The 14,699-nt window shown below is 41.1% G+C and overlaps 1 protein-coding gene across 1 annotated transcript; it reads left to right on the top strand.

Annotated features, from left to right (window-relative positions):
- Positions 1–763: 763 nt before the first annotated feature.
- LOC112982941 (carbonic anhydrase 3-like) lies at positions 764–14,079 on the top strand. The gene is made up of 7 exons (XM_026099695.2): positions 764–838; positions 1,005–1,202; positions 6,077–6,195; positions 8,155–8,247; positions 10,186–10,251; positions 10,776–10,931; positions 11,917–14,079. The coding sequence occupies exons 1-7, from the start codon at positions 802–804 to the stop codon at positions 12,034–12,036; spliced, it is 789 nt and encodes a 262-aa protein (XP_025955480.1). The 5' UTR covers positions 764–801; the 3' UTR covers positions 12,037–14,079.
- The last annotated feature ends 620 nt before the right edge of the window (positions 14,080–14,699 follow it).

The following is a 14,699-nucleotide window of genomic DNA, read 5'->3' as shown; positions in this document are numbered from 1 at the left end:
GGTTAACTCCCCAGGAGGCAATTCCAGCCCCGCATGCCTCTCCTGCCACTCGAGCCTTGAAAGGCCGGTGAGGGGCTGCCAAGTGTGACAGACCCAGAGTGGCAGTCACACCCTAAGCACGAGCGAGCTCCTTGCGCGCCACCCCGGCCTGCGCAGAGGGGCAGCCGCACCCAGGCCACCGCGCGCCTTGGCCGTGGGGCTTCGGAGCCCCCCGTTCGCCCCACGGCAGAGGCGGGGAGCCATCACAGCCCAGTGTCGGCGACACCGCAGCCCGGCAGCCCCCCGAGCCACGGCCCCCTGCTCCTGTGCACCCCGCCGGGGTCGGCCACCGCCCACGTCCCTGTCTCTAACCATGGGGCCGTGGGGCAGGCAGGCACCCCCTCACCCCCCGGACGGCCGCAGGCAGCCGGCCACTGCCGCTCCTGCATCAGCCGGACTCGCCGGGGCAGGGCAGACTGAGACGTTTTACAGCACAAGGAGAAGAGGACCGTTGAGTGCCATTAGCATCTCTCTGCCTCGCAAAGGGGGACGAAAATCGGGTTTAAATCGATGCTTATCCCCTTGGGTGGGATGAAACGTGCTCCCGGGGAAGGAAGGGCGGGCCCGGCCCCGGGGACCCCGGCTCCCCCCGCGGCAGCGCGGCTCTGCCCGCCCCCGGCGGCTGCCCACCTCCTCACGGCCGCCCGCACTGCCCGCCCGCCCCAGGGCAGGACGTGAAGCCGCGGGAGTCTATAAAAAGCCGCGGGGGAGGAGAGGCGAGGCCACCGTGCTGCGAGAGCCGCCGAGAGAGGTGCCGAGGCCATGGCCCAGTCCCTGTGGGGCTACGACAGCGACAACGGTGAGCGGGGCCGCGGGCTGCCGCCCTCCCCTCCCCTCCCTTCCCCTCCCTTCCCCTCCCCGCCGCCGGCCCGCGCAGCCCGCGCGCGGCGGCCGTTGGGGCGGTGTCGCGGCGGCCGTTGGGGCCGCGCAGGGTGTCCGTGACGATCCCTTGCGCTTCCCCCCAGGACCTGCGCGCTGGCATGAAAACTACCCTCTTGCCAAAGGGGACAAGCAGTCGCCCATTGAAATCAACAGCAAGGACGTGCGGCACGACTCCTCTCTGGCCCCCTGGCACACGAGTTACGATCCCGGTGCAGCCAAAACCATCCTGAACAACGGGCGGACTTGCAGAGTGGTCTTTGATGACAGTTTTGATAGATCAGGTCAGTTTTTGTTTGGGCTGTTGGGAGTTTTTAGGAATTAAGGTTTGCAAAGTGCTTGAAACTGAAACACATCCTGTAGTTACTGGCCTGCACAAGCTAGCAGAGAAGGATCATTTGGGTATGGAGAAGAGGTGGCCCAGGAGCTTCTCTGGGAGGATCATGCCGTTTTTAGATTGCCTGTATGTGGGCAGGGAGGCTGCAGCTGCAGGGACTGCTGTCAGGTGCAGATTTAGCTGGGAAGGGAGGCTCTTACCAGTGGCCAAGCAGCCACTCCTTAGCTCTGGGTTGGAAGGTGGATTTCTCTTCCCCAAGTAACCTCCTTCAGCATGGACACCGAATCCTTTGGTAAGATGAGAGGATTTCATCTGGAAGGGTTTAGTGTGCTCTCTTAGACACTGTGTAAGCACAAAACTTGCCCTCATGTTTCCAGTGACTTTGCTCATGGTTTCTTCTATTCTCGACAATCAGGTTGATGGTTGCTTTGTTTGGCCATATGGCTATTTCAGAGATTTGGAGATTTGCAACTGGACATTTCAGTGTATTTGAGTCCTTGAACACCACAGTAACTTTCTTCAGTGGAGATATCACATCCACATGCAAGTTGTGTTTTAGGTATTACAGGAAAACTTCTACATGCTTGTCTTGATGTTTAGCTCCTTCTGGGTGTTTTTTCTAGTTCTGCAAGCCTCTCTACCACTTATTTTATCATAGGAACATTAAATCACAAAAATCGGTCTTTGAACCTGGAACTTACTCCTGACAAAGTTCTTCTAAATCCTTTTGAACTAAGCAATTACACAAACCTGAGGTTTTACTGATTGTTCCAGGTAGGAGGAATTAATGAGGTAGTCAAATCACCAGTGCAGTTATAATTAATCTTAAGAACCTGCAAAGACCTATTTCTGTGAATACAGAAGGAAGCAACCAACTAAGAAGAATTGTTTGCAGCTCCTCTTACTACATAGGGGCCTTTTTTTGGCTTTTCCTGATGGTAATAGTTACCATGCTTGTTCAAAGAGAGTTAGGCTTTTCTCTGTTTTCAAACTGTCACTATTTTTCACCAAATACGTTCCCCCTCTTCTTTCATACATACAAGCTATGTCTTCCTAAAACAATGCTAAATCAAAAATCTTGACCCCTCTGTAAGGGTCCTTTATAGGCCTATTCTTCAATTTCAACTATTTCAGTCCGTAAGGAAACTGAGTATACTTGCAGCTATTTTGAATGCAGTAACTGTGCCCAACATCCAGTAAAGCCTAAAATTATATATTTCTATGTACTACATAATACAGTGTTTTCATAGTATATGTGTACTCTGTGAGCTAGAACAATATCATGTGAAAACATATATCCATACCTGTTGTGATAAACCAAAGCAGCTACACAGAGCCCAAGCAAAATGCCATAGACAGGCGGAATTTTTAGCTGAGTATAAACCACAGACCTAGACCTGTAGGTACAAAAGGAAGTAATTGAAAACAATTACATGAAAATCCTTAGTGTTAATCATCAGTCTTATTTGCTCACCTACAAAATACTACAAAAGCATTGCATCTATGTTCAGTGTGCTGCATGCAGACTACGTAACTTAATGATTGTAGCAATCATCTATTTTAAAGGGCAATTCCAATACTGTTCAACAAGTGCTAGAAGAATTTAGATTCTTTTGACTTAAACTCTGACATTCTGTAATGATTCTTTCCCCTGTACTTTGTAGAACTCACTTATGAAAAGCTATGAAATGGTTTTACTATTTAGGATCAGGCTTGCATGTCCAAGTCAAATTGTTCAAAACTTGATTCCAGAGGTATATCAGTGCATAATTCTGGGTGCGGATGGGCAACAGCCACCAAAATGAAAAATAAATTCACAATACGATATAATGTGAACACATCTCAAGAGCATACACTACTGATCAGTTCTTTAGCAGGAAGGAAAGCAATCTAATTCATGAAAAACAGAGTTACTTTCCATTGTATTTTTCTGCATCAGCTTTGCTGGCACTTGTATTGGAATTCTATTTTTAGTAAGCTATATAATTAGTGACATATCCGCAGTGTATTCAAAGATCACTATCACTATTGTTTATCTTGATGAGCTCATTGTTTCCTTGGACTCCTCCATTTACCATTTCAGCTACCTGTCTTTGTTCCACACTGTGAAGATAGAATGTAAACTATGTGGGACCATCTCATTGTTACGTATTTGTATGGTGCTTCGATATCCATGACTGCAGTGTCTACACAGTGGCCTCAGACAAATAATACATTACACTTTTTTTATAACATGGAATGCTCCACTACAAGCACTGCATGAAATCAATGCCATATACTTTGTTCGAAAGTATAGAAAAAATATTCTTTCAGATTAGCCACTCACGAGGTGTTTAATTCTGGTCAGAAAAAGCATATACCTGAAAAAGCCTGGATGCTCTCAGATCAATGCAAATGGTTTGTCTCTTGACACTTCTATGTTTGCACAAGTTTGGATGTGGTTACTGTTGTGTAACATCAACAATGAGAGACATCTGTTATTTTTAGTGTTTAAATTTTCCTGATTGATCCTAGGCATTGACCTTAACATATATTCAGAAAAGGTATACCTTAACATATATTCAGAAAAGGATACCACATATATCATAATATATAATTTTCAAGTAACAGTTATGAGCGAAGATTTTTTTCCCACAAGATAGTACTAAATTTGCATTACAGAGAAATCAAAGCCACAAACGGTAGCTTTTTTTTCCATTCTGCTGGTGTTTCAAGCCTATACAACCATCTCACAGCTCTGTCTATTTATATAAATTCCTAAATGTGTGTAAGGGTAGGAAAGAGATAAATGCGTTTCAGGTCAATACAAACCTCAGAAACATGTGATGAAGGAAATTGTTTATGAACCTTCTCATATGGAAGTTCTGCTCTGTCTTCATTACAGCTTCCTAAAGGCTGAAACTTTTAGACAAAGGCTGCTCAAGAAGATGCCTGCCCAGGGAATACTGTTGGAGAAATACCCTGATTTTGCCAAGCTTGGTGCTGCCCTTTCTGTAAATCATCTTCCCTCCATTCCCTCCAATCCCAATCATCTCTGTTGTTCCTCTGGACACCCCATCTGCTCCTATTGCTAGCAGGCTGCTGGACAGAAATTTAGAGTTGAGACATAGAAATGTGTCTCTTTTGGAATTAGCTCCTGAATACAATGCTTAACATTTCTGAAGAACTCCATGAGACAGCATTTCACAAACATTTTATCATCTCCCTTCACTGGCTTCTGTGATGGCAGCTGCTGAGGCTAAGTACTAGTCAGAGTTTAGTTGGAAAAAGAAATCTAGTTTAAACATAGCCTTTTATTTTGATCTAACCACATGGAAAATTCTGAGTGTTAAAAACTGAATTATTTTCTATGCTAGAGAGATCTGCAGATCATTTGGAAGTGCTCTTTCTAAGGCCTACTGTGTATTGGAGCTTTGGAAAGGGCCGTCAATGAGAAATCATTGCTAAAAGAATTTCCGACTCTGATACTGATTTATCTTGTAAATGTAGGTGTATCATATAAATTCAGCTCTTGAAAGAAGGTTCTTGCTTCCCATTGATTCCGGTATGAAATGACAAGCAAATACTTCTGAAAATTTGGGCCTTAGCATCTATGCCTTATTTTTCCTTCCTTCCAAAGTGAAGCAGGAAGGATAATAATGATGTAACATGCATCATATCTTCCACAGAAGGCTTTCCATAATATCGAGTTAGTTGTGTTAGTTTATTTATGCATTAACAAACTCAAAAAATAGAGAAACTGCTTGCCCAAAACTCATCACTCTGTTTCAGACCCCAATGGCTACAACACATACAAACTAAAAAGAGAAACTGCAAAGTTAAACCTTTTGCTCCATGCTTAGCATATCATTTATCTGTAGGTATTCCAACACATACAATACCAAGAATTAATTTGAGACCACTGGGCACAAAACATTTAAGTACGGTTTTATTGTTAACTTTGAAATTCCAAGCTATGGTTAGAAGCTGAAATTCAAATTTTGTCTTAACAAGGTCTCCTGGGGCTGCAGTTGTGAACTGGGTTATCAGCTTTCTGCATAAAGAAACTCATCTCATTCCTGTCTTAGGTAATAAATGAAAAAATGTATTTGAGAGCTTTCCTGTGTCCAGACTTTGCTCAGAATAATCCCAAAACTGAAAGAGCAGATGTGATATTTTGAAAGTCACAGTAGAGGTAAACCATCAGACCTATGTGTGCTCAGCACTACTTGGCTGAGAACATCACGTAATAGCCTCTTAATTTATATCTCGTTGGTGGCAGTGTTCAGTGTGGCCTATAGCTTTTGCCTACATTTTTCTAACTCATTTGTTTTAAACTTTCTTCTCTTCCCTCACTTCAGGAAATAGATCTTTATTTTTAGAATGAGCAGACTAGGCTGTAAACATGTCTGAACTTTAAAAGGTACGCTACTCATGGGATATAGGCACATTTCAAGGCACTACATGACCCTCTGGGGTTAATTTCACAGCCCTAATCCCAACAGAATGTTTTCTTGAAAGCAAAAGCTGCTAATACTTTCCTTCTCTCCCCTATCAGGAGCTATAATGTGTCTTGCTAGAGGGAAGGGGCTTGTTTGGCAGTTGGGGTTTGATTCAGTGCCTGAGTCACAGCAGGTTTTGCAGTTCTGAAATCAAATAGTACTGTCCTGAGCAATAATGGAATTCAGGCCCAGTCTGCTAAACTGGTGAGTGTCGTGACTCCCACTGCAGTCAGCTGGATGTACATGAGGTGCTCCACACTTTTAAACCATGGATCCCTGTTCAGTAAATGTGTGTGTCACCGTTTTGTAGGCTAGTGTTGATGCAGATTATCAATTGCAGTGCTGAGAGGTGGGCCACTCTCAGGAGCCTACAGGCTGCGTCAGCTTCACTTGCATTGGGGTTCCTCTGATGACCATGGCTCAGAACATGTTATAGATGGGGTGAAATATGCAGCAGAGGTAGGACTTATTTTTGATAGTACTATGTGGTACTAACTGGAATTTGACTGATTGTGCATCTGAACAGATTAACCATTCTCCCTTTGCAAGTATTTATTCATTTTTCTCTAAAATCTGTCATAAAACTTGTGAATATTCATCAACGTGCAGTAGGATAAATTGTATCTGCCAACAAACATGTCTTTGCAAATATATACTAACATGGAATTTGCCTCTTTGAGCAAGATTTTTTGCTGTTTTTTGGAATGTTTAAAAAATATTTAAAATATTTAAAAATATTTGTGAATATAGATGATTTGTTATTTCCAAATAGGCAGCTCTGTTTTTCGCTGACTTTTTTTGGCTACTAGCAGTTTCTGGTATAGCTTGAATTACTAACTTAGTTTCTGGAAGCGTTACTGATAAAGAGAAAAACTTGCGAAAAGCACATTTCACTAAGCTGATGTTCATCTACCTTAAAATTCAGAGTGGTAAGGAGTATCTTCTAGCTTCTAAAGCTAGCACATCTGTGCTTTTAAATCTCTGTATTTATTTTCAAGAACTGTGGTAAACAGATGTTTTATGCTTTTTGATGCAAACTACTGGACTGTTGTCCAAAGTTACTAAAATTAATGGCTGATTTGGGCCCTGAAGACTTCTTTAGGTAATAAATATGAGTGAATTCACTAGTGATGAAAGTGAATTACTAACAGATGTTTCCTCCTTCCTCCATATTATCTGAAAATAGGCTCAAAATACATACTTCCATCCATGAAAAGTCTGCAGCAGTGTTTTCCTATTATAAAATAACCTATACTGTCAAGGTGCAGAGCTTACAGGGACTCTGCCCACCTATCACAGGGAAAAATGTTGGCAGATATTTTGCAGGGTCAGTGGGCACAAATGTTGCAGAGATGACTGTGGTGGGTGATGCTTTTTTTTTCCCTCTGTGCCTTAGCCACAGCCAAACTGCATTAATATACTGCCTTCTCTTTGCTGACTGAATGGACAAATTCTGCTTCCTCAAGCTATTCCTTAGTTACTTCAAGCAGAGAATACTTACTTTGCTTTTATTTGCAGTACTCCGGTGTTTATAGACAAGAGAAGAATGCCTGGAATGTATGAGACTTTGTTAGAACACAACCAAAGATGTATGGCTACCCAACTTCATCCTTGAAAATGATACCTTTATTTGCAGGAGACAAGAAACAGAGCAACATATTACTTAACATTCAGGGGAAATTATTTTGTTGTTATTTTAAATAATTGTGATGGTGTTTAAAAAAAAAAAACTGGTAAAAATTTGCATTCAAAATATGCATTAGACTCGTATGATACAGCATTTTATTCCAGACACTATTTATGCTGAGAGTCCACATGGCTGGTTGCAGCTATATACAGGAGCCAGAGATTTTCTGGAAGGAGATGTAAAAACTTGAAATACTTCCTGAAAATACATCATTGTTGAAAGTAGAAATGAGAAAGAAATGCCAGGTTACTACCTCTACTCCCTTCCAATGCAATGTGCAAAAAGTAGTAAGAGATGCAAAACAATACCATATGCACTACATACAACCCAGTGTAAATCCTTGAGCTTTTATCTGCATAACCTGATGATCTAAGAATGTACTTGCAATGAAGTGCATGTCAGTAGGTATTCCTGTATTGCATGTGTGCATGTCACATGCATGAGTTACACTGTTTACAGTTGAATTGTCTGATTAATTTTTAAAATTGTTTGGTAAATTCCATTTTCTGTCTTTTATGCTTCAATTAAATACAAAGTGATGCTCATAGAAAATGTGAGGACATGGAAGCATGGGAACAGGAATAAGAAACATTTATGTATAGTTTCCTTGTTCATATCCATTCCTTTACTTACTGTGTACTGAAAACTTTTCTCAGTATAATGTAACAGTTTGTAAGATTGGGCTGTTAGCAATTTCTTACATTTACAACTGAGTTTTTATTGCTTTTTAGTTACATATGGTCCACTGGAATCCAAAACATGGTAATTTTGCAGGAGCTTTGAAACAACCTGATGGTGTGGCTGTTGTGGGCATTTTTCTGAAAGTAAGTGGCAAATATTTGGTCTTTGTATATTTTCTATACTTTTCATCTTTTTCCAGCTTTGCGGGAAATGTTCCCATTGTTCTTCCCAGCACTGTATCGTTTGACAGGAAAACATGCAGAGTGGTGCACAGACAGAAGTCACACATGTCCTTTGGGCCCTCCCGATTCCATGCACAAACCCATTCAGAACTGACTTCTGACGCCGTTTATGACAGCAGGGGCACATTTCATGGGTGGTATTGAACAGAGATGCACAATGTTAAGCCTGAGGTGGCTGCTTACTTTGTCCCTCATCGTTTACCAGCTCTGTGCTGTGACGGGTACTGCACGTGGTGGGTGGGAGCAGAGAGTCTGCATAGGAAGAGTGTTTCTTCCTGCCTTTTGTCTGCTAACAGCTGTTGTATTTACTTGTCAGCAAGGTTACCTTGACTGATTCACTTGCTTGGTTTCTTGCTGATCCCCAAATGAGCTGCGAAGGAAAAGAAGTTCAAGGAACTGCTCCAAAGAAACCGAGTGCCTCAAACAACTGGTTGTAAAAGGAGTTCACTGAAAAAAATAAAACCTTGAAATACAGCAGGTTAATTAAAAATAATAAAATACAGATATTTTATAACTGATTTTTTTAATACAACAGAAAGAAAGCAATCCTAATATCAAATCTGAAAATTGTCAAGGACACTAGAAAACATTAACAGACAGACAGCCTAATAGGGATAAATTAGCCAGACTTCAGCTATGCAGCTGTGGAGAAGTAAAGGTTTCATTGTACCTGCAGGTGGTAACTTCAGCTTGAACACAATGTTTGAATCAGTGTCAGGGAATAGCCCTCCTTTTGTTTAATAATTGTTTAATAGTAAGTTGCATTTGTACACATATAGCAAGTGGATGTAATTAATTTTGCCACACTGTCCCTGGACACATTAGAGCCAATGCTATTTTAATTCTGTTATACTGTGCTTAACTGAACCAGCCTGTCCTTTTTTCATGTGGTTACTTTAAAATGATAGAAGTCGAAAGTTTAGCACCTGCACAGATTCTCACCTATGACTATGTCCTTTGATTATTCTTCTTTTGTTGTCTCTTTTGGTCTATTTCAGGCTAAAGCCTTACCTTGTAAAACTTATAAAGTATAAAATTATGTTCCTATTAACCATGCTAAGGCCAGCTAAAATGTCTACAAAAGTAAGAGGCATCACTACATCTTCTCTGGCCTTCTTTTAGCATTTCCTTCTTGCTCTTTGGAGTTGGAGCAGTTATTTTGCTCTGGTTTTGTTGTGTTCCATGACTGATTTTGTATTGCTAGGACAGAGTTTGAATTCCCTACTGAAGAATTTAATCTGTTTTGGAACAAGACACGGCAACAAAAGCATGTCTTATGCATACTCTGTTTACTCTTCCTGGATGCAGAGCCATGTCAAAGCTTTTGGTGACATTGAATGTTGTGAACACAAGTATAAAGTTACCTCATACCTTGAGGGGGCCATGACAGGAATCTCATCATATGTTTTATACTGAGTCTGGTCTGACTGCATATGTGCTGCAGAATGTTCTAAGTATCTGCAGGGACTCCAGCTCTTCAGACTAACAGCACTTGTGCTGAGTAACTATACATCATCACACAGCGGTTGTGGCCTGCTTTCAAACCAGGAGCCAAGGGCTAAGCCCTGTGGGATCTAAATGACATTGTCTGGGTGTGCAGTTTGTTGCTCAGACAGTTGGAGACACCTTGTAGAGCCTTTCAGTACATTTCTGAATTACAAAACCAGTTACTCAAGTCTGTTATTCAGCATGGCCTTTTAACAGACATCATTTTGTGCCAGTCTGTACAAGATGTTCTGAGAATACTGCTGCCTGCCTTGACAGGTGGGATGTACTGAATTCATTTTTCATATTGTGGAACATGGTGAAAAAACGCAGTACTTGTGCTCTGTGTTGCAGGTTGGAACAACTCCCAAACCAGAGATGAAGAGAATTCTTGAAGAAATTGATAAAATTAAGACCAAGGTATCAGAATGCTTTTTATGATATAATATAGTTGAAAGCAACAGGAGCAGAAAACAGAAGTTCAAAACCACTCATCTTGATATCATTCTGGTGCTGAAGAGTAGCACCAAAGGATACTTTGAATTGTGGAGCAGGATTGTTTCTTTTGTTTAAGTAAGCATATAGTTTCTCACTTCTGTAAGTATCCTGTAGCTGCAGTGCACCAGCCTTTAACTTTTATCCCAGGTGACCCTAAAATGAAACAAAATGTTGATAATCCCAGATGAATTTTTGAAGGCATGGGGAATAGGAGAATGTAACAATGAATTTGCTTGGTCCTGCACAATTTGTTTTATATTTTCTTTTTATATGTTGATGGAATCAAAATGTCAGTTACTACAGGGCAGATGCCTGACAGGAAGAAAAGGGGCTGATCTTTTGGTCTTGATATTTAATTACTTCCTCTGTAATAACATAGATACTGATGTCTTTTAAGATGGCTATCTCTAGAGTTACTGCAGATATTTATTTTATCTTTATTGAAGGGGAAAGAGGCTCCTTTTCAGCACTTTGATCCATCAATTCTTTTTCCCAAATCTCGGGACTACTGGACCTACCATGGCTCATTCACTACACCCCCTTGCGAAGAGTGCATCACTTGGATTCTCTTGAGGGAGCCCATTGAAGTCAGCCCAGACCAGGTAAATTCCAGGTAGTTCTGCTGCTCCTTTTCCTGTTCTCAGTGGTCTCTCACCATGTTGGTGTGAGGATTTGCCAGCTGTATGTTACCATACAGAAGAGGTGCGTAGGATGATGGTGGTCCTATGATGATTTATAATTTTAGAATCCTGCTAATGCTCCAGGCTTGCTGATAGAAGTTGTTCTGAGTGCCCATCCTTTTTGCAGTTTGTAGCCTGTTTGCAACCATGTGGTGGCATACTGGCCTCAGGAGTTGGTATGGCACTATACTGTTGTAGGAAGACTCAATTACCCTAGAAGTTACTGTGAGAGTCTTTATTGAAAGTATAAGTAACAAAACCTCTAAAATATTCTCACTGCCTCCCACACAGGTAACATGCTCTATACTCTACTATGTTCTGAATGCAATATGCAGTGAACCTGAAATTTTAGAATATTAATCCAGTTGATGGACTTCTACAGACCAGCTGTTCCTATAAGACTGACTTGTGCACACTTAGACTTGCATCCCCCTTCATGGATGACCATTTTTCCACAACTGATCTGACTGAAGTTCAGCTGGATCACAAAAGAGGCACCTACCCTTGTTTCCAGTTGATGGACTTCTACAGACCAGCTGTTCCTATAAGACTGACTTGTGCACACTTAGACTTGCATCCCCCTTCATGGATGACCATTTTTCCACAACTGATCTGACTGAAGTTCAGCTGGATCACAAAAGAGGCACCTACCCTTGTTTCACACTGTGAGTGTGGCTCAGCAGAAAATCCTGAGAAGCCCAGGCAAGGGTCAGATGATCTGCTGCTCTGTGGATGAAGGCTGTAAAGATCCACAGAAACTGGGCTAGACACTGGGCTGCAGTGACCTCTACCAGTCATGCTTGTCACTGTGTAAAAAAATTCTTCTTCTCTAGTTTGTCCTAGGCATCAGGGTCCACATTGCTTCCAGATTAATTCATGCTGACACTTTGATTTTGCTTCCTTGCAGATGGCAAAGCTCCGTAGCCTTTCCAAGAACCCTGAGAATGAACCTGTGATGCCACTGGTTGATAACTGGCGCCCACCTCAGCCTGTGAAGGGCAGGATGGTGAGAGCCTCATTCAAGTAAAGCTCCTGCTGAACCTGAGTGAGAAAGTCCCTGCGTCCCGAAGCATAGTTAGCTTTTGCCTTCTACTGCTTTTCCTCTGGATCCACATCTGTGTTTCCAAGCCTGAAATCTGAGTGGTGAAACTTGGCATATAACTGAATTTGATTTTTAAGGCAGAAAAAATATTGTATACCGGTACTAACCTTAACATGGAAATGTGGGATATATGTGATTCTTCATCACAAATGCGCTAGCATTTGTGATAATGTTATTTCTCTGCCATATGATCTCAGAAGAAAAATGGGCTCAGTTTCAATATTTCAAATAAATTTCAAAGGAAATGTAGTAAAGGCAGAAAAATGAACCAGTAGTTTAGGAAAGTAGATTAACAGCGGATCAACAGTACATGAGCACAAGGTTAAGCGCCTGTCCCTACAGCATCTTTACTAGTGACCTTCCTCAGATACCCCATCATGAACATCTGAAGAATAAATTCCCTTTTAACAAACCACCTTTCTCCTTCTTGCTCTTGCTCATAGCTTGTTATCTAAGATTTGTATTCTGGAGATATGGTCAGGCATATTCAGCTTCTGTGTGTGAAGAAGAAAAGAGATACCTTGTTGTCATTTCTGTATTTGCTGTCTTTGCCATTTTTTCCTGTTGCCCATTGGTCTTGTTTCAGTGCTGCTGTTGCTTCACCCATCCAGCCATAGAGCGCTGCTCGTGTCATGTTGCCTTGCATTCAGGATAACAGCTGTAGGATTGCTATGGAGCACGCCTTTTTTTTGCTGCTTTGACTGTGTTACCTCTCAGGATGACACATTTCAGCTTTGATGCTGTGATGTGTGCGTGTGTGTGTGGATTTTGGTTTTCCACACTTTAGTCTACATAATAGTGATTTTGCCTGTTAGGAATTCTGTTGCACAGGGAGAGGGGCTTTGCTGGTGACTCATATTTGTCATTTGTCTTCTCCGCTACTAACAAATCCACATTAAGTCACCTGAGTGTTTGTTTACTGTGACTCTTGAGTAGCTGGAGACTTTTAAGATCTGTTTAAGTCTGTTTAGCTCTGTTACTTTCTGGGGAGACAGTTCAGCTGACATACAGGATGCAACCAAAGAATTACTGGCAGACAGGAACATCTAAATCATCTTTCCCTGTCCCTCACCATGTCAACTTTAGCACTTCAGCAAGTTCCCTAAACAGTATAACACAAGTACCATTGAGATCGACCCCCCATTCAGAGTATGAGTAAAGATCTGCTACCTTTTATTCACCATCAGGGTAATTACTCTCCTAAATACAGGAGATTGGGTGGTCAAAGGTGTCATGGTGGCTAAAGCTCCTGCAGATGAAGCTTCTTGGATTCTTTGTCTTCCTCTAACTCTTCAATGGGTGGCAGAGAGAGTTCCTTCTGGAGACCTTGCCACAGATATGTTTACAGCAGCATTCATAAGGAATGTGTCAAAGGATGAAAAAAGCAAGGTTACAAATGGCTATTGCAGGCATTTCCTAATTATCCTTCACTATTTCACTTTTCACCTTTACTAGAAAAAAAAAAGTGTTCCGCTAATGAAGTAGTGAAATGGTATTGAGCAGTTTCATTTTAAAAAACAAGTTCCTGTTAGCATAAAGTACTGTTTGAATCTAGTTTAAAATGTTTTAGCATTGGCTTATTCATATCAGATCAACTTTTGATTTTTACTAGTGCAGCACTTGCAAAAATACTAAGAGTCTCTTAGATCTTTAATCTCTCGAATCTCCACATCTTCTCAACACATAAAAATGTTTCTACAGAAAGCTCATAAGCAACATTTTTTTAACTATGCTATGTCTTACTTTTCAAATTTCTTTTCATATCTATGTGCAGTTGATCTTGGTGTCAAGGAAATTTCTACACAAGTATGTGAGACCAGAATTTGAATCTTTCTATCTAAAAGCCATTGACTGTGATGTTTTAATTTCTTGTTATTGGGACAATAAAACAGGATTGTTTGCCTGCAATTGAAGTAACAGGTTTTGTGTCTTCAGAGAACCAATAAATTAACTTATGTAAAAAATTGATTTTTTTGGCTTTTTTTCTAGTGTTGAGTGATGATAAAAAGTAACAAGAACTTGCTAGAAAAACTTGCTATATGTCCTTGTAATGTATGGATAGATGGACACACTAGTAATGGCACATTTAGCTGTTGCAGTTTATTTTGATATCCCATCATGGTTTCTGTGTATCTAATAAAACAGCTCCTCCAAAACATGAGACATCACCTAAAATACATTTGCCATGTTGCACCTGTTTTCAGATACAAAAGAAATATATATTTCTTGTCTGGACACACATATTCTCTTGCATCTTCCCAAAATTCATATATTCATAAATGATCTCCTTGAATATCACTAACCTGGATATGAATTCTGTTATTTTGCAAGAAGCATATGGAACAATTAGTTGAAATGTTACATCATTCTGAAATTTCCTGATTCATTTATACTTTCTTAAGCACACAAATCAACCTTGTTAAAGTGAAGTAATACCTTAATTTCCCTGATACTGTGCTGTTGTTGCCCACAAAATCAGACTCTGAATGCAGTTTGCTTTCTTTGCATCTTTCCTTTATTGCTTCTGCCTTGCAAAGTAGGCAAAAGTGAATTAACTACTGACATAGCAGTTGTGGTCCCAGCCCTAA

The sequence above is a fragment of the Dromaius novaehollandiae genome, chromosome 2 (assembly GCF_036370855.1).
Source record: "Dromaius novaehollandiae isolate bDroNov1 chromosome 2, bDroNov1.hap1, whole genome shotgun sequence".
NCBI classification, from domain to species: Eukaryota; Metazoa; Chordata; class Aves; order Casuariiformes; family Dromaiidae; genus Dromaius; species Dromaius novaehollandiae.
This window is presented reverse-complemented; position numbering and strand designations above follow the sequence as displayed.